General features: G+C 38.4%; 1 protein-coding gene across 1 annotated transcript in view; it reads right to left on the bottom strand.

The window, feature by feature from the left end:
* Positions 1 to 21,448, bottom strand: part of LOC131157041 (protein transport protein SEC24 C) — a 103,054-nt gene that overhangs the window by 50,434 nt on the left and 31,172 nt on the right. The window contains exon 8 of the mRNA XM_058110884.1: positions 10,499 to 10,579. Within this exon, the coding sequence (XP_057966867.1) occupies positions 10,499 to 10,579 (81 nt within the window). The remainder of the gene's footprint in view (positions 1 to 10,498; positions 10,580 to 21,448) is intronic.

Here is a 21,448-nt window from a genome sequence, read left to right on the forward strand (position 1 = left end):
ATAATGAATAAGGATTTAATAGCCCTAAATTTGTCAAAAGAAATGGTTCATAATCGCATGAATTGGCGTAAAAGGATTCATATAGCCGACCCCACCTAGTAGAACTTAAGGCTTGGTTTTGTTGTTGGTATTGTGTATATATATATATATATGCAGACTGAATCAGATGCATATAAAACAGGCTACAGGACAAAATCCTGGAAATATCTAAATTCCAAATTCAATTGTCCTTCCTATAGGAATTCAACAAGAGATGAAAGAAGAAAACACCACCACTTCCCTACCATTAAATTTTCAGCGAAAAGTGAAAGAAACAATACAACAGTCAAGGCGAAATAGGAGCCACATGATAAGAATAAAGACGAAAAGGAGAAGGCAAAGGAGCCCTTCAACAATCCCCCATTTTTAAGTTGGTACAATGAAAGAAAAAAGAAATGTCTATGAAATGAATTTCCATGGGCTCTAATGAGTCACCCTGACTCTACTATTTTTTTTATCAGCAAATACAGAATTCAGTAAAGGGTACCAAAGGGGCATCGAAGCAAACACAGTAGTTAAGAAGAAAAGAACCACCTGTCAAATCACTCTACAGCAGTTAATAGAGTAGTGAGCATTGTAGACAATCCTTCAAACGCTCATCCAGTCTTTTCCCTCCACACAATCAGAAAATTCCAAGAGGAATCAGATCCAAGGTTTTTCTTTTTACCCTTGAATGAATGCCCTTTCCAGGCCCAAGTTTCATTTTCCCCAGTCATAGCAGTTATACACTGCTACCTGACAAGAACACTGGCCAGATCCCAGAGATTCCTGGTCCAAAGCAGTGAAGGAGGATATTTTCAATGGTTCAGCATCATCCCCAAACAGAACATCTGTTGGTAATAAGAAAAATCATCCCAAGAGTTGCCTCCCACACAGAAAAATAAATTTAAAAGAAAAAAATCACCCTTTTCAGCCTATTGAATTAGAAATTGGTTTCCAGGGGAAACTAATCCTGGTTACTGCAGGGCAAATAAGTACCCTGTAGAACGGATTGCGTGTAAAGCAGCAAGCATTGTCAAGAATCACTTTGGTTCAATGGCAGTGTCACAAAAAGAAATTTTATAAAAGCTGCTAAATAATTCATCAAGATTATCAATATCCCAATCATAGGCATTCCTCACAAATGGCATGTCCCAGATTATACCATTGTCCGCAAGTTGTATGTGACTGATGATCCAAGAATCTTTGTCACAGGCTGAGCTGAAAATGTTGAGATATCTTATACACTTTCACTCTAATATTAGCATCAAACCCAATCCTTTGCAAGTTAAATTTACTCTTAATCATTTTATTTTAATGAGAATCCACTTTCAAGGTAAAACACCATATCCATTTCCCCACTCAGCCAATGTTTTATGGACACCAAATTACCAAAACGCAGGCCCCTCTCACTCTTAGACCTCCTCTCACCCAATCCTAACCAAAGAAAATCCTTCATAATCCTCTCAAATCTATCAATCACCTTTAGCAGAATTTTAAACAAAGAAATATGGGAGAATCAAAGAAAGACGAGCTGTATAAGAGTGATACAGCCCCCAAAAGAGAAAAGACAGCACTGCCACCCACTGAGATGTTTAGAAATTTAGTCCCCTAAAGGAACTCGTAAATAAGTAAAAGGCCAATCTAACACCCCAACCAGCAAGCAAAACAAAACATTAAGTCACCTCCAGGCTCAAATTAAGAACACCTAAACCACACTTACCAAGATTAACCTCAAAACTCGAAACCAACTCAATGACATATAGAATACTCAGAATATTACAAATGGAGAATCATTCATCCGACAAAAGAGAATAGTATAATCATTTTTGCATAAAAATACTATTTTCCTCCAAATAGAAGACAAACCATCCAAAAACGAATTAATTTTAATCTAGTGTTTGGTTCATAATTGGCAACGGAATCAAGATTAGAATCGGAATCAGTATTCACTGGAAACAGAAATGAAATGTCAGATTCCTCTCTCATATTTGGTTCGGCAAGGAATCAAAATCGAATTTGTACTATAGTGTTTGGTATGTATAAACATAGGAATCCAAAATGAGTTTAACTTATCAATTGTCATCACATTAGAAAAACTTTATTCAATTAATTTAATATGAAATAATAACATTATAAATATGTAATTATTACATACTACTATTTTATTAAGCTATAAAATAAATATTTTACAATAAAATCATTTTGACAATAGCGTACTTGATTATACTTTCCATATTATATTTTATTAAAATTTTTAATATTATTTAGTTTTAACTATAGTATTAATATTTTATTTTATTTTATAATTTATAAGTATTATTTTTTAATATGTAATTTATTAAATGTAAATAAAAATCTCATGTATAATAACACTATAACATAATTTATTATTTACTATAAATAATAATATGATAAACCAACTACCATAAAATCGGTAGTAGGTATGCTGATGTCATTAAGGATATGTACGATAGAGTCATGACTTGTGTAAGAAGTATAGATGAAGAAACTAGAGAATTTCCAATCACCATAGGTGTACATCAAGGATCTGCTTTGAGCCCTTATCTTTTTGCTCTACTGATGGACCAACTATCTAAGAGCATCAAAATGAGGTTCCATGGTGTAAGTTTTTTGTAGATGATATTATATTGATTGATGAAACTAGGGGCGGAGTAGAGGCTAAGTTAGAATTATAGAGAGAAGCTTTGGAATCTAGAGGTTTTAGGATAAGTAGAAATAAGACAGAATATATGAAATATAATTTCAGTAATGGTTGGAGGAATATCGGAGTCAAAGTTAAACTTGATGATGAATAAATAAATAGCACTTATAGATTTGATACCTTGGATCTATTATGCAAGCTGAAGGAGAAATTGAAGATGATGTAATGCATAGAGTTAAAGCAGGTTGGATAAAATGGAGAAGTGTTTCAAGTGTGCTTTGTGATCGTAGAATACCCTTAAAATTGAAAAAAAAGTTTTATAGGACAGCTATAAGATCAGCTATGCTATATGGATCGGAATGTTGGGCGACAAAGAAACATAATATCCAAAAAGTAAAAGTTGTCGAAATGAGAATATTTAGATGGATGAATGGTATAACATTGAAAGAAAAATTAAGGAATGAACATATTCGCAGTAAGTTAGGTGTAACTCTTATAGAAGATAAGATATGGGAGGGACGACTCAGATTGTTTGGGCACTTGCAAAGTAGGTCACATAGTGCGCTAGTGAGGAAGAGTGAGTTAATTACTGTAGGGGGGCAATAGAAGGGGTAGGGATAAACCTAAAATAATTTGATATGAGATAATAAGGATTTAATGACCCTAAATTTGTCAAAAAAAATGGTCAATGATCGCATAAATTGTTGGTGTTATACTTTGCATCTGAGAGTATGGAATTCAAATATCAAACCTTAATTTGTGTTGATTATGAATACAGTTTCTTCTAAATCCACACAAATCCAAATCCAAGCCCCAAAATCCATGATCCCAATTATTACCTCATATAATTTTTGGAAAATTGAAAAATAACTATCTTTTGCAAAGATAATTATTAAATCTAGAAATACAAAATGAAAAATTATTTTGCACATTTAAACGAACTCTTTATTTTCTACATTTTTTAACACATCTTGAAAAACTAAAAAAAATAAGCCAAATTTTTTATAATTAATCAGAAAACTAAAAAATGTAAAACAGAAAAAGTTTTCCACAACTAAATGAGCCCTTAGCTTTCCAAATCAAGGAGTAGAAGGCAAAAGTAATAGCATTAGGATCAAAGTCACATAAGAAATATAAAATTTGGTCAAGAGTGCCAACTCATTAATCTCTCCTTCATTAAGATTTCTCCCTAATAGGATTCAAGAACACCCATCCTTGCAATAGGAGAAACGCAGAAATTGGGGTTTCATTAAGATTTAATGACCAAAAGAGATGAGGATATGCAAGAGCCAAAGGTGCCTCCCCCCACCCAAATGTCCTCCCAAAAACATTCTGACCCCATAACAAGACCCTCATGAAACCAACACTTAGCCTACTGCTCATTGAGATTGAAAAAGAACACAACACCCTTAAATCCATTTCCTCCACCTCAAACATAAACCTTTTCTATGCATTACCTTGTTCAAGAAACTGCAACTTACCCTATTATAAGGGTTCTCGAAGTCAAATTTCAACACCAAACCCCTCGTTTTCCTTTGAACTGCATCAACATCTAATCCACTATCAAAGCGGTATCTATAATCTTTTTTACAAAAACCTATAAAGACACTCTAAGAGAAGTAGTACACCCCAGGGCTGCAGCCAATCTCTTGGATAACACTTAAGTCAAAATCTTGTAGACACTAATTACCAAAGCTAATTGGCCTTAATTCCTCGATTCCAACCACTCTCTTTTATGCACCACGGTGGTAACAGTAGAATTCATACTCCTCCTTACCACTCCATTGTCAAAAAACTCATGAATCATTTTGAAGAGGTCTAAAATCAAACACTCCCAACACTCTTGACTCTGAAAAAATGGCACAGTTAATCCATCTGTCCCAAGAGCTGTACCTCCATCCATTCTAGAAAAACCACTCTTAATCTCACCCTCAAAAGGTCTCCTAAACAATCCACTTTATCTCCTGATATATTGCAGCAATACAGCCCCTCAACTATAGCCCTTCCCTCATCCTCCTCTGAGTAAAAAGTTCCAATAGAAATCAGTAATCAAACCTGCAATTCAGTCATTGGACAACTTGTTCAAACTCATTTGCATGACTGAACTCATCTCCCTTCTCAGCTAATCTATCAATCCCAACTCCAGCAGTACACCTTTTTTTCTGGATCAAACATCACTAAAAAAAATGCACATTCCATATTTTTAGCTAATCTTTCAAATACCTCAATCCTTTCATGAAACAAAAACCCTCCCAGCCTTCCACAATTCACTCCTTCCCACGAATCCCAAGCTCCAAAAATCAAGATCTGTTAATCACACATTTACAAATCAAAACAAATTTGGGTGCCCATTTAACAGGGTTAAGACTCAAGATTCAAGAACCAGAGGGCAATGATGAGAAATAATCCAGGAAGCAAATATTGAGTTAGCATAGAAAATAGATCCTCCCAATCTGTAGTAGACAGAAATCTATAAATTCTAGTAGCCAATGACCTATTACCATCAAGAACTAGGCAACTTGAACATTCGAAAGAGGAATATCCCTCAAAACAGCACACCCAATGAAAGTACTAAACCCCTCATACTAGAGGTCATTCAGTTTGCAAGCGAATATGGAATCCCAAATGATCACAATGCCACCCAAGAGTCCGGTAGATTATAACCAACCCAATCTTTAAACCTTGAATCTTAGATGCTTCTAAAAAGAAACCAATCTACCACCTCCAATTTAGATTCTTGAAGAATAACATCTGGGGCAATAGAAAATGATATATATATTCCAGAGCACCCAAAGCCCCTAATACTCCAGCTCAACAACTTCTTTCAGCCACCTTCCAGCACCTCACTCTCTTTCTCCCCACCCCCCCCCCCCCCCCCAAAAAAAAAAAAAAAGTATTGCAAGCCAATTTTCACAATTCCAGAGCACCCAAAGCCCCCAATATTCCAGCTCAACAACTTCTTTCTGCCACCTTCCAGCACCTCACTCCCTTACTCCCCCCCCCCCCCCCAAAAAAAAAGAGTTTATATTGCAAGCCAATTTTCGCAATTCTTTCTCCATTTTCCTTTTCCTGTGCTTATAGGTTCTAGGAGAAACACCAACCTTAATAATCTGACCTAATGGATTAACTAGAGAGCAACCTATCCTATTCAGAGACACCTGTGGGACCAGGCTTTCCCTCTCATCCCTCAATGGATCTATGGTTGAAGTTGTTTCTACAGAACCCCTCTGTTTGGCATGAAAGTAATTCTTTTCAATCAAATCAACAACAGGTATAGGCAGCACACTTTTGACAGAATTAAAAAACTCTATGAGATTCAGAAATGCCATGCACAGGTTTAGGAGCACAACCATTGGTTGAAACCATAGTAGTCGGAGGCGCGAGGTGGGCCGAGGAGCAAAGGATATTTGAAGCCGAGGCGCGAGCCTCACGAAGGTGAGGCGAACAATTATTAAAATAGTGTAAAATAACTATTTGGGGAAATTGATATATGGACATATGAATATCTAGTAATATTAGAATTTAAAATATCAAAACATTCAATATCAAAATTGAAAATTTAATAAAATTGCCAGGAAAATTCAACATAGTTCAACATCAAAAGAAAAGAGAACAATAAAAGATTTCAATGTATAAAAGAAAAGAGTACAATAAAATATAGTTTGCATGGGACAGACACAGGTTTAAAAGATTTCCCTAATTTAAGCATTGAAGTGATTCTACAAAGTACAACTTGCGTCCCTTAAGTCATTTCTCTTTTAATTTTCGCATGCGATCAATATTATGATTGATCCAAATTCTCTTAGATAAATTTTAGCAGCAATAATTATAATTGAAGATTTGACAATACAATAATCACGACTTGAATTTGTATTAAAGTGATTCTAATGATTTAAAATAATACTCAAAATTTATTATCAAAATTAAGTTTAAATTGTCACATTTGATATATCAAAACTTTCTTGAAAATACTATGGGGAGAGTGAGTATATATTATTTTAATGAGTGGTACAGAAATTTTGATCATATAAGAATTATTTAAACCTTAACCTTTTGAAAATCCTTTTTTTTTGGGGGGGGTGGGGGGTCATTCTTTAGAGCAAGCTGTATCTGAAATCCAATCCTAAGAAGATGGTAGAAGCTTGAAATCCATTGTGATCCATTGATTTGGGGGTTATGTGTCCGAAATCTACCATCACCCTCACGTGACATAAGCAAAATGCAAACAGGCAGCAGTACGCAGGCAGCAGAAAGAAGAAGAAGACAAGCTCGCTGCTGGTTCGAAACGTCAAAGATGGCGTGACAATTCAAAGACTCGCAGATGAACTCGCAAAGGCTCCTGCTGGTTCGAATTGTGGAAGACAAAGTCATGAAGGGTCATGCGACTCGTGCTGGTTCGAAATGTCAAAGACGAACTCACGGTGCTGGATCGAAGGCTCGAAGACGCTCGCGAAGGCTTCTGGCTGGTTCAAAGGCTTGCAGACGAACTCACGCTGCTGATTCGAAGGCTCCTGCTGGTTCGAATGTGCAAGACGAAGTCGCGAAGGGTCGTGAGGCTTCAAAGGGTCGAAGAGGGCTAGGGCTCCTGTTTGTTCGAGTCGAATGAGGGCTACAACTCTGGCTCTGGCTATTTCTTTCATTTAACAAACTCAAATTTTTCAAGGCATGCCTCACTGCACCTATCGCCCCTCTGCACCTCATCTCGCCTCACTGTGCCTCTTGCAGGTCGCCTCGCCTCGCATGGTATGAGGCGCTAGCCTCCTCACCTCTCTGCGCCTCAAGCGCTCTTTTAACTACTATGGTTGAAACAGGAATTGTAGAATGACATGAAAAGGAACTACCCAAGAGGTTAACAACAGCTAAAATTCCATGAAAAAAAAGATTTTTTGAACCTGTAGAAAGCCCTGGAGAAACATTACCAAAAATGACCAGGTAGAGAAGAACTTTTATAAGTCCCTGCATCCTCAAAAAATGCCACTTGCTTCAGAACATCATTTCCTTTGGCATTCAAACGGTCCTAAGGATCAGCAACAGCCTCTCATTCTTCCAAATCTTCCAATAGAGATGATAATAAACATCCACGTTCATATATCCGAATCTACTCCAGAAGCAAATTGTTCTCCTCAACATACCAATTTTCCAATTCAAGTACAAGACTGAATGGGAAAACTTCCTGCCGAGTTTGGGTTCCTCCAGCAGGCTGCAGCTTTTCTTATCTGTGTCTACTCTCTTTGATCCAAATTGCATAGCTCTGTCTGTTTCAGGGCCTGCTGGATCCTCCAAAAGAACCTCCATAACCCTGGCCATATTTGTCGAGGCAATGGTCCTGTCTGTAGATAGTTGTCCATCACTTGCAGTTTGACGGATCAAAGAAGTAGAAATGCCTCGAAGTCTGCTGTCTCAATAAGGAGTCATTCAGATCAAACAAAACCAATTGTGTCTGGAGTTCATTCTTTGGTGATTTCAATCTAGTATTATTAAGAAGTGACTCAGCCTCCCTCACTCCTTAATGATTCTTGCAACCCTATCACACCAGCTATGGCTTCTCTATGCTTCTAAGAAGGTTGTAAACTCAACTCCCCCCCCCCCCCCACCCCCCCGCCCCCAAACATTTGATTGAAGGCCATCTCATGTTTCTGGGATTTTGTATAGCATTCGGCCTTGGTTTTTTTTCCCATCCATATGCGACCAGCCCACTTATCTGAGCCTAGGCCCACAGGTTAGGCATGGTTCAAAGTAAGGCTGAAAATAGGTTATGTAAAGTAAGTCCTCAACCAGTCTTAGCCCATTTTGCAGGGACTTGGTGATTGAAGGCCTTCATCTAAAATTCAAAAAAGATCTGAGCCGATATACTAACTGAGAATCACTCACTTGTGAATTGGAAATTTCCAAACTCGATGACTTGGCTTGCTGGGACTCCCAACTGGATTCACCAGAAAAAACCCCATAGCTGTGAAGAAGAACCTCCATGCTTCACCCTCTCAGGATAGCTAGGTCAGTGGGATAGCCTATTGCACACATGAATTTCCCTCACTTTTCATTTTATCAGTTGACCTATGGGCCTTACACATTAATCCCATGATTTCCTGTGTTGGTTGTATTTTTCCACCCCCTTCGTTCATTGCTTTGCAGAAAGACCACCAGCCTGATGCCTACTTTCCCTCTAGATTTCTCTAGGAATATCCGCCCTCCCCACAACCCTCACTTCTACAAAAGCTTCTCAATAACAATCATCGGTCCAAAGTTATTCAACACAAACCATGTGATCAAAGACTCTCCTGGATTTCTCTTCATTTCTACCCAAGGATATTTGGATTTCTGTGACTAAAACTGAAACAACTGTTGTTGTATCTGTTTAGCTTCATTCCCTAACAATAAGCACCGGAACTCTTTGGTTCCAGATGTCTCCACAATCCTGAGTGTTCTTGAGGCTGAGACCCACTTGAAGGAGAAAATTTCCTATTTGCCTCGACTGTAACATTAATGGAGGAAACCTTTCCTTTACCAATTATTAGTCGAAATGAAACCATAGATTAGAAGAAAGCAAATATGGCCATTAGCGTGATATCCTGCAAGCATCTGCGCAAGGAAGGTAAAATGTGGCTTCCAGGATGATGCCATCAATCCATTAATGAACAAAAGGGAGTAGCTAAAATATAAAATATATATTTAGAAAAAATACAGAATATAAAATGACAGTAACTACATCCTCCAACCACACCCCAACCCAACACCTTTCACCCCTCTCAGCAGATCACCTGGTCCAAACCCTCTTAAAAGCTCAAACCTCAACTGTGATTTTCCATTAATAATAACAAACAGACGAAGAAAGACGCCCACTAATCTATTTCCTCCGTCTCCCTCCAAATCCTTGCTCCAAAACATAACAAACCTCCCACAAACCAGATTACACACCTCCTTAAAAAATTTGGTTCAAAACAACCCCTTCATTGATTCCCTGGATCATGCACAACTTAATTGAGCATTAATGTAGCTCAAAATCTGATGGTCTTCAAGAAAAGAGCTCTAAGCCATCATAGTCCCTCACAAACCCACTAAACCTATTAGAAAATACCTTCCCTAAAATTTTGCAGACACTAGTGACTAAACTGACTGAAAGTGTCACTCATTTTAACCAATAAAATAAATGAAGTCAAATTAACAGTACTCCCTTCTATTCCATGGGCATAAAACTACTGTGAAACCATAAACAAAGTATCTTTAAGGACCCTAACAATATCTCAGCATTCCTCAAAATAACTATAGTATTAGTATAGTACCACCATTAGGCCCAGGTACCAATGTTTAATTTCCCAGGAGGAATTTCAAGCGGTTGCTAATTTCGCACAATTTTCAAATCTCACCTAACAGAGAAGTCAATGTTATATCTTAGTGCAGTTAATGTTTCTAAGTAACTTATATTCATAGAAATTTCGTGCCTCTATAAGACTCCTGATGTGAGGCTAACATATCATATTTCCTGAAATATTTTAACACATAAGATGACGAAACAAAATCAGAAACCATAAATAATGGGAGAGCAGGTCACAATATAAATAATTTTTTTCTTGGCAGAGTGTTCTACGGGTGTGCACATGCAAGGCTATCAATTCCTGCAAAACAGAGTAAAATTGCAATGGATTGCACCAAGTCTTTTAAATAACCTACACCTAAGTTATCGCAGACAAAAAAAAAAAAACAAAGGAATATGAATTTTAAATTTTACAGAACAAAAAGGAAGCATCTTGCAGTAAGGACACTCAATTAGTTTGCAACAGAAAAAAGTAAATAGAAAATTATTGCACCAGAATTAACCTGCTGTAAAGCACGTTTCAGATTGTAAAAATGGATTGTTGAGTCAAATGTTGCTATTCCCACCAATGTCCGAGGCCCTTCCTGAAACATATTGTCAATTCATTAATCAATAAAATGTCCTTCAACAATTCTCCTTTTCTTCCTCTTCTCTTTCTCTTAAGGCACATAGGAGCAATAGTAAACTTCATTAATACTTATAATTGTAATAAAAATATATACAACAGACTTCATTGCCTGTGACACCTGAGATAGCATGCATAATTAAATATATTAAAAAAATAAAAACAAATCCATCTGAAATAACCATGATTTCAACTCAGAGCCCCATAATTCATGGTCAATGAGATCAATTAACTGAACTTTTGACAGCTCAAAAATCGGGTAAAAAGAGTGCCAAAGTGAAATTAAATTCTGCTTTGCATGTGTAAAATAGCATATCACCTCTGAGCATGATTGACTATAAAAGACGGAAAGATTAATGAACTACCAACCACAAGTAGCCAATGAAAAAGAAAAAGAAAAACCTAACAGCTTCCACCAAATCGTTGTTTGCAGTACTTGATAAGAAGTACTGAAATTGAAAAAGGTTAAAAAAAAAAAAAACAACAACAACAACAACACCACCACCATCACCACCAAACCCCAAGTTCCACCAGTTTCAGTTAAATGAATCCTCTAATAGCATTCCAGCGTTCACCACAATCCACATCTGAATTTGAAAAGGTACTCAATTGAATAAATTTTTGACTACTAGAGGGCAGAAATACAGTTTGGTTGTGCTAATTACCAAAATGATACAAATTAGAAGAATCAAGAACCGCATTTTGAATTGATTGCTCAACCCACACAAAATGCTGGAGATTAAAAAAACATTGAATCAAAATTAAGCCAGAGATTAAAAACCTAAGCAGAATTTAAAAAATAAAATAAAAGAAAATTAAAAATAAAAATAAAGATCGCCATATAACAAAACAAGGAAAGAAGCTGTCCAAGCTCATAAAGCATGAGCAGATCTAAAACAAGCTGCCAGCGTAAAAAGAAAAAATGAATAAAAGTCGCAAGAGATGAGCATACATGCTTTAAAATTGTACACAAGACCAACATGCCTTCCATGGTGAGACAACCCAACTTTTCACAAACGTGTGCTCAAATAATTATTTTCAACATGAAAACAAACCATCTTGGGGACTTTTCTTCAAACAAAATCCAGCTTGAGAGATTCAGAAATCGAACTCCCTGTATAACCCTGAAGCCCCAATTTCTATCATCATAATTCCAACCAAAATTTTTATTTAAAAAATTGGTGCAGAAAATCCAGCAGCAACCAATCTAACTGGGTTCACTTCCTGCTTGTCAGTGGTAAGTGGCCATGAATATGCTTAAATCTAGACTTCCGATGAGAAAAACCAAAATCCTTGAAATTGAGAGAGATGGAAGGCTTCAAAATCTCCAAATGGCATGAGAGAGAGACCTAAGTGCAGCCAGTGTCGGAGGATAAAGATTTGCTGGCAACAATCTTGTGGTGCTAAGGCGTGCTGCAGCCCTATCCCATGTTGGTGCAAGAGACCATTGAGAAACAAAGAGACAGCCTTGAAAGACTCATGTTTTTCATGCCAAAGCAACCTGATTCCATCAACCCCATTAAATGGCACTGTTCATTTGTATTTGAACATTGCTTGCTAAAAAAACTGTGGATTTTTTTTTTTCTTTTGATAACAAATGAAGCTGTGTTAAGAAGAGAGGAATAAAACCAATAGGAGGACAAGAAACCCCAACAAAAAATAAATAAATAAGAAAAAAAAATAAAGCGAAGAACAAAATCTAATCAAACAAAATAAGAACAGCCCTCTTTAAACCCATTCCATCATATAATTAACAGAGCAATGCAAATTAGATTATTCATGCTAACCTTATTTCCCTTTCTTTTAGCACTACCAAACCAAACTTTTTTCCCTCTAAGACCAGACAGCCACAAGCTATCCTATTCAGCCGCTGTTGTGCTTCTAAATATTTCCCATTAATCTTCACAGTCGGCATAGATAAAGTACCATCCCTACATGGCTGCTCTTTACTCAGCAATCTTTCTCAAAAATAGAAACACCCTCCAAACCTCCAATTGGAGCCAGTGGCACATAAGATACATCCCCAAGTAAATCAGATGAAAATCCAAAGCATATCCACATTACTCTTGAACCTCATCTAATGAAAAACCAGCATCCTAAGCAAATCGCTACCACCATCTCTCTCCTCATCTGACACATTACCTCAAACGCAAGATACATCCCCAAGTAAATCAGATGAAAACCTGAAGCATATCAATATTGTTCCAGAACCTCATCCAATGATAAAACACCATCATAAGCAAAAGTACTAGCACCATAACTTCATCATTCGACACATCACCCCCTTTCTTTATTTCCTTAAGACTATCACTTCTACTAACCTCCTCAACCGAATTGAATTTCTGAATATTTGGAGATTACATAATATACAAATTCAACTCGATGAGTCTTCTTAAGGATTTTATCCCCATCACGGGAAAAAAAATATAAATATATCCTTTCTAATCATGAAATTTTTTCATTTCAGAACCCACCTAAATCGCCATCCAACAAGAATGAATTTAAGTCCTCCCAGCATTTTTTATTGGAAAAAAGAATTCATTAGAAGGACATCAAGGGTGTGCCACCCATTTACAAACACGAAAGTGAGATAAAACAAAAGAAATCAATCAACAGTATCACAGCCACACCAAGGAGAAGTGAAAATGTGTCGAATCTCATCACTCTCGCCATCTTCTAGCATGCTTGGAAAGAAAGAAATAAGAGAGCCTTCAAAGATGCAGCTACTCCGTTTCAGATTTGCAAAGAGCAGGGAATTGCTGTTGTTTCTAGCTGGCATAGTATGCATATGTGAATGATCATAACGTAATTCTTGATGTTTGTGACACTCCATAAGAGTGGTTGACATTTTGTACCAAGTGGTGGCATCCCCTTAATCCCCCCAGCTAATAAAAGTTTCTCTCTACTGATCAAAAAAAATGTAACACACTGTATCCAAGAGATTGAAATTAAATGAGTGCCCAGCATTAAACCAGGATGAAGGCGAATAAAACCTCTATCCTTGAGGATTGTGGGAGATGTAGAGGGAGATTTAGAAGTTCCTTCATAGGCACTAGCATTTCTCTCTCCACATAATCCAAAAGATGGTGAGAAGGATCAAGGATGAGGATTTTTTTCCTCGCAGAAATACCCTCCCTAGGCCAGATTTCCTTCCCCGCAGATTCAGCAGAAGGTCGTCAACAGTTTCGGCATCAACTTAGCAAAGAAACCATGTGTTAACCAAAGTAAAACTCCTTCTACGAAGATCATTGAAAATGGAAATCTTCCCCAAAGTTGCCTCCCAAGCGAAAAAAGAAACTTTAGGATGGCAAAATAATTTCCTAAAGGGCTTTCCAGGGGAAATAAAATCTAGCCACAGAACACCTGTGCAGCTGTTTGTAGAAGGATCTAACCATGAAGTAACCATTTTTATTGAGCTTCCATGAGGGCGCAACTGGATTTATCCTACTGGGGACATTTCTATTAAGGCATTCATAAAAATCAGTTGAAGACCTAGAAGACCACATGTGAGATGGGAGAATCATTGTCTTTGTTGAGTGAAAAGTCTTTCAACCTTGCAATCTAAGGGGACAGGGTCGAACTCCTCCAAATTAGTAAGAATCGAAAAGGAAGAAGAACATCAATATTCCTCGAGAAAGGGGAAATCGAAAGGCTCCTCTCGATGCTCAAGGAATCCTGGGACTATTGTAAGGAGGGATATCTTCCCTCTTGGAGAAACGTGCCGCCACAAAGAAGAAAACCCTTCTACTCGACCTCCACAAGAATAGTTTTGATTTATTTCTTGCCCAACATACACTAACAAAGATGGTTGGAGGGTCATGACCTTCCTCTAGGGCAAGCTCTTCATTGCCTTGTCAAAACTAGGCAAACGCGTCTCCCGGCCACCCCTACTTGCTCCAAGCCCAATTTGGAGAAGTCGAAGGCTTTAATCGAGCTTCCTCCCCCCAATCAAAATCTTAGGTCATACCTCCTCCTTCAATGACAGCCTCCTGCACCTCCCATTGTGGTGACTATTTGGGCTTCTTCAACACCAAGTTGCAGACGTTGGAGACAGCAAGTGGAGGCACACGCTCATTTGCAAATGTTGTTAGTGGTGGATATTAGCTCAACCTCTTAACATTTTTTTTGAAATTCCTGGCTTCTTTCCTAGGCCCAAATTATTTACTTGTTTCAGAGATGTAGGATATTATCCTTTGGCAAGCAAATTTACCCCCAGCACTCCTTGTTTTAGCTTCAAGCTACCTCCCAGCTGGATCTCCTTCCCACATCCTCCTTCAAAGACCAATGGCTTCTCCCCTTTCCCTTCTTATATTGGCCCATCCAAAGGCAAGGCCCCTAAACCTCTTTTTGGAACCTTGATCCCTCGCCTCCATCATCCTTTTCCTAAGACTCCTGCATTAGCATACTGCGCTAGCAGTCTTTGCTGCCTGGGAATCAAGTGGGCAATCTGGCTATCATCCCTATCGAGGAGCTTGATCCTTAAAATGCAGCAGACTCCAGCCACTCTTTTAACAAATTGGATTTTGGTTGTCCCATCTTCAAGTTGAAGGTTCAGGACTGGGTACTCAGCAAAATGAATTTAGCAAGCAAGGGGATTGGCTCTGAAGGTTGTGAGGAAACTTGGTGTCTCTTTGAGGAAATTGAAAAAGAGGAGATGATGGGTTGGTTGGCGAGGAAAAACATTGGGGCAGCAATCCCAAGAAAGGTACAAATAAGAAGCAGAAAAGATTGGAATTTTCTATTAATTACAATAGATCAAATAGAGTTTCCAGCATGGGTTTTCCTAGTAGTAATGGGGACTATTGCGAACTTATGTTGAGGAAAATAATCCCTAGAAACATGAGGGGGCTAAATGACAAGGCCAAAAGAGCAGTTATTAGATCCTTTCTCGATGACTGGAGAGGGGACATCTAATTTCAAGAAACTAAGGTTGAAACTCTAAATCACTAGTTGGTAAATACCTTATGGGGTACAAGAAGCCATTGATGGATTACATTAAAAGCTGCAGAGACAGCAGCAGGGATTCTCATCATATGGAATGACTTGGTTGTGGAATTACTAGATCAATCCATTAATTCCTTCATAGTGTCATGCCTGCTCAAGAACATTTGGATGACAACTTCTTGCGGATTTACACTAGGGTCTATGGTCCTAGTGAAGGCATTTCCAGGCATCTCTTTTGGAACAAACTTGAAAATATTAGAAATAAATGGGGAACCCTCTGGGTTATTGGGAGGGACTTCAACATGGTTATGTATCCTCACAAAAGGGGTGGGAGATCCTCAAACTCCTCCAATATGAAGAAGTTTCATGACTTCATGATTTGACCCCATTGACCACCCATTCATAGACGCTTCTTTCACATGGTCTAACTTTAGAGAGTCCCCTTCTCACTCAAGTATCAATAGATTTCTTATCTCCTTTGAATGGGAGAAACACTTTCCAAAAGTGACACAATCTTTACTCCCTCAACCCATTTCGGATCACTTTCCAATCTTACTTGACACAGGAGGAATCAAGTGGGGGCTAACCCCCTTCCATTTCAAGAACACGTGGCTTAAACATGAAAGTTTTAGCAATCTGGTTAAGAACTGGAGTAATATGCAGATTGAAGGGAAGGGCAGCCATGTGACTGTACCAAAATTAAAATTGTTTAAAGAAGATAAATTGGTGGAATAAAATATCATTGGCAATATCACTCTAAGGAAAATGAGATCATAAGCAACATAAAGGAGCTTCACGAACAGGAATTTAGAGGAAGCCTTAACATTGAAGACAGAATCAATAGAGTTGCTCTTAAGAAAACCCTTGCTGAGATCATTAACTCAAAGGAGATTGCTTGGAGACAAAAATGTAGGGCCCTTTGATTGAAGGAAGGAGATACGAACACCAATTTTTTTCCACCAAACAACTAGTGCACATCAAAGATTCCATTTTCTGACAAAAGTTGAAGTGGAAGATGGGTGTTCCTTGAGGAGGAGGGAGATAATAGAAGGGGAATTCGCAAATACTATAGAAATCTTTACAATGAAAAGGATTTTTGGAGACCAACTCTTAACAACATCTCTTTCAAAAAAAACTGAGTTTCGCCATGGCTTGGTGGCTCAAGAGACCGTTTGAGGAAGAGGACATTGTTTTAGCTCTCCAGAGCTGCAACGGAGACCAGGCCCCAAGACCTGCTAGTTTTAACATGGCATTCTTCCAAAGGATTTGGGACTTCCTCAAGCAAGCTATTATTCCAATCTTTAAAGATTTCCACAGCTCGAGCAAATTTGTAACTAGCATTAATTCAACCTTTGTCTCTCTCATCCCTAAAAGAGCGAGGGCTCTATGAGTCAACAATTTTCAACCCATCAACCTGGTTGGTAATCTGTATAAACTCCTCTCCAGAGTTCTAGCAACCAAGCTCAAATTGGCAAAACCAGAAGTGGTTGGGAAGCACCAACATGCCTTCGTGAGAAACAAACAGATCATGGATGCTGCCCTCATTGCGAATATGGTTAAGAAATGGTTTGTAAATCGGAAATGGAAAAGGAATTTGACCATGTGAATTGGAATCATGTGCTATATGTCCTCCAGATTTTGGAGAAATTTGGTGCTATCGGATCAATCATTTTGTTTCTACCTCTTCATTCTCTGTGCTTATTAATAGCTGTCCCATGGATTTTTTTTAGATCTTCACACAGTTGAGGCAAGGAGATTCTTTCTACCCCCTCTCATTCATCTTGCTTATAGCTTTCCCATGGATTTTTTTCAGATCTTCACACAGTTGAGGCAAGGATATTCTTTCTAACCCCTCACTCATCTTGCTTATGGAGGTTCTGAGTCATATGACAGCCAAAGAAAACAAAGGCAGCCTACTTAAGGGGCTTAACAGCAGAAGGAGCAGCTATAATCATGTAATCTCCCATCTCCTTGTTGCTTCATCTTGCTTATGGAGGTTCTGAGTCATATGACAGCTAAAGAAAACAAAGGCGGCCTACTTAAGGGGCTTAACAGCGGAAGGAGCAGCTATAATCATGTAATCTCCCATCTCCTTGTTGCTAATGACACTATTAACTTCTACAGAGACAATATGGAATAAATTCTTAACCTCAGAAACATCCTTCTTGGGTTTGAAGCAATCATGAGTCTAAAGATGAACTTAAGGAAGTGTGTTATAATTCCTATAGGGCCTTGTGATTGTGGCCCCCTCCTCGTAAGCATCCTAAGCTGCAACCTTGAAAGCTTTTCTATTTCTTACCTTGGCATCCTCTGGGAGCCAAGTTCAAAGACAACGGTGTTACGGATCCTATGATTGGCAGATTTGGAAGGAAATTGGCTGGTTGGCAAAGGAACTACCTTTCCGAGGGTGGCAAACTCACTCTTATCAAAAGCAGCTAAGCTAATCTCCTAACTTATTTGATGTCTTTGTTTCCCATCCCTAGTGCACTGATCAATCGATTGAGGGCACTCAAAGAAGATGCATTTGGGGGAACACAAGAAAGGGATCCAAATATAATCTTGTGAGGTGGGCGTGGTCAAACAACCCATGCAAAAGGGAGGGGGCTTGGCCTTAGATCTGTTCTTACTGGTAGCAGGGCACTCTTGATGAAGTGGCTCTGAAGATTCATGTCTGAGGAAAAAATTTTCTCGTGGGAAGTTATTGCCACTAAATACAGCCTTCATCACAATGGATGGGCCTCTATGGAGGCAACCAACGGCTATGGTACAAGTGTGTGGAAATTCATCAGAAGAGGATGGGAGAATTTCTTTTCTCATATTCATTTCACCATGGGAAATGGGGCAGATGTGTTTTTTTTTTGGCATGACAATTGGTTCAGTGGCTCCCAGCTTAGTTACTCATTCCCATGATTTACAGACTTGCCTGAGATAAATATGTCCTCATTTTCCATCACCAGGAACGCTCAATCCATGGGACCATTTGGAACATCACCCCAATCATGAATGTTTTTTATTAGGTGATTGATACTCCTATTAATTTTTACAGCAGCCTTTAAAATGTTCAGATCCAGGACCCAACCAATAAACCCATATGGTCCCTAAGCAACGAAGGAACTTTCTCAATCAAAACTTATTAAAACCACCTTAGCTGCCCAGTGGAGTGCACCAGTTATTTCCCTGGAAGCCCATCTAGAAAACAGCAGCCCCTTCCAAGGTTGCTTTTTTCACCTGAGAGGCTGCTCTAGGTAAGATCCTCACTCTTGACAATTCTCAAAGAAAGGGCTTCTCCATTGTGAATAGGTGTTTCCTGTTTTTTTAGAGGAAGTGGAATCTGTGAATCACATTCTCCTTCACTGCCCCTGGACCAGGAATCTACAGACCTTGATCATTTCCATAGTCAATCAGAATTGGATCACTGCAGCTTCAGTTAAAATTGAGATTTGGGCTTGGAAAGGAATCCGCTCCTACAAGTTCAAAAGGAGAGCTCTTTCCCTTATTGCCCTTGCTACATTTTGGGCAGTATGGAAAGAAATAAACAGAAGGGCTTTCGATGAGACGGCCTCTTCTCTGCAGGCTGCCAAGGATAACTGGATTTCCATGATCTCTAGTTCACATAATGATACATCTGAGAGGGACTTTTCTGTAGTTCTGGATTTTCTAGATGTACTTCAGAGATTGGTGTTTTGTTTTTCTTAGTTTTCTCTGTACTTGACTGGCATCATCTTGATGCTTTTTTTCTTCAAGCTGCTTATTACATCTATTACCTTTCCCACCAATATTTTCTCCCATAGCATCAAGTTTGCCATTAGTATCTTCCCTACAAAACTCTTGATCCATGAAAGAATCACCCAGATCATCAACCACCAAAGGTAGCTTGCTGGACTTCCTCCCAGCATGATCACATACATCTTCCACCAACAACCCTGAAACAGAAACTGACTTTCCAGATTAACATGGACAATTAGTACCCCTTACCAAACCCTGTCATTCAAAACCTGCCGGATGCTTACCAGTTGCCTACAATGAAGATGCAACCAACCTCTCTTTCTCCACCAGTGAAACCCTAATCCACTTCCTGAGCCCTCATTCAACTTTTCACCCATGGGCAGAGCTTTAACAAAAACTGGGCATCTGCACCTTCATTCAACTCCTCACCCACAGGCCACAGGTATTCGAACATTAGGATTCAGAAATAGAGAGCTAACCCAAGCAATGGTCTATCCGTTCTTAATCAAGGGCAACAATTATTAACCAAAAATTGACCCAATTGCAGTGTAATGTAAATAATTCCTTGCCCAGCCCACTCATAGCCCAACCCATTGTGCTTTGATTCCCAAGCCCCATCCTTATTCTTATCAAAGACCACCACATAAGGCATGTAATTTCCTGCCCCACTATTGTTTCCTTCTTCTTCAATGGATTATTCACAGGAAACAAAGAGCTACATTACACCCACCCACCATCGCTACTATTTCACTTCGAAGTATGAATCCACTGTTACAGCACCACAAAACTGACATCTTTGAGTCATAATTGACGTTTTCACACACAACTTTCCCAACATCAAGCCACCATCCACTCTGCACACTCAACATTGACCACTTATTTCTCAACTTCCTTACAATCCACTAGCACTCACAGGGAATCACAAAATAAATCCAGATCCCTACCGCTCAAATCCTCCAAAAAAAAATGTAGACTAGCACCACCCATTGACCTTTGAAACCACCTCAAGAAATCTACCTTCTCGAGTAGGCAGAATCATCACCCAATAATGGATCCATCCTATGAAAATGCCCCAATCAAGTGAAAATAGGACATCCTCCTATAAAAAAACAAAAAAACAAAACAAAGAGACTATAATCAAAGTAAAAACTGCCTTCCAAATCCAAAAGACACCCCTTTAAAACAACCTGCTGCTAAGGACCAAAAAGAAGCCGAGTGATGAATCTGTTCCCAAAGCAAAGGGCAAGTGATCTTCTTTTCAAAACACAATACGAGAATTCCTGCATATCCAAATTTCCCATAAGAGTGTAAAGATCCCACAAGACCTTAAAGCTGAACCATCACCACTGTTCCCAAAACTTGTAAATGAAATATGCAGCAAATCCTACAGCAAACCTAGGCAAAACAAATTCTCCATAAGAACTCCAGTAACTTATTCCAAATCTCCCAAGAGAAAGAGCAATGCAAAAATAGATGCGATTCAGACTCTAAGCTATCCAAGCACAAGAAACAAACATCCAAAGAACACTTTTAAAGGCCTCCTACTCTGTAACAGATTTTTATGTTAGTTCTATAATAAGAGTGAAGATAGAAGATGCACACTCAGAAATACATCTATCTGCCAATAATGTAACCTAAATCAATCGATAGCATCATAGATTTTCCTTTTCCCCACCAGTCCAAACCCACTACATCAACTTTCTCCAATTGCAGATCAAACAATTTGTCCCTCATGTGTCACCTTCATTATTTGTAACATCCTTCATGATGGAGAGACAAAGGAGATGCGAGATAGTGAAAAAAGCATAAATGTTGCAAGACATCATCTTGAGTGCTTTCTCCCAAACCATTGATTCCAGATATTTTCAGTGTTGCTTAAAGAGCTATTGTTCAACCAACTATAAGCATTTGATAAAATAAGTAGCAAAAGCACTCCCATATTATTTATGAAAAAATATCCTTAAAATAAGAGGGTTTTGTAAGTGCTTTAAAAACTAATAAAATAACCGAACAACGCAGCTCATAACAGGTAATTTTCACAAAGAAAAGTACCTACTTTTTTCTTAAATGGTGCCAAACAGGCATTAAAGTACAATTAGAATTGGATAATAACAAGTATAAACTACATACAAGCAAATATTATTTGAACCGAAGTGTG

The sequence above is a fragment of the Malania oleifera genome, chromosome 6 (genome assembly GCF_029873635.1).
Source record: "Malania oleifera isolate guangnan ecotype guangnan chromosome 6, ASM2987363v1, whole genome shotgun sequence".
Lineage (NCBI taxonomy): Eukaryota > Viridiplantae > Streptophyta > Magnoliopsida > Santalales > Ximeniaceae > Malania > Malania oleifera.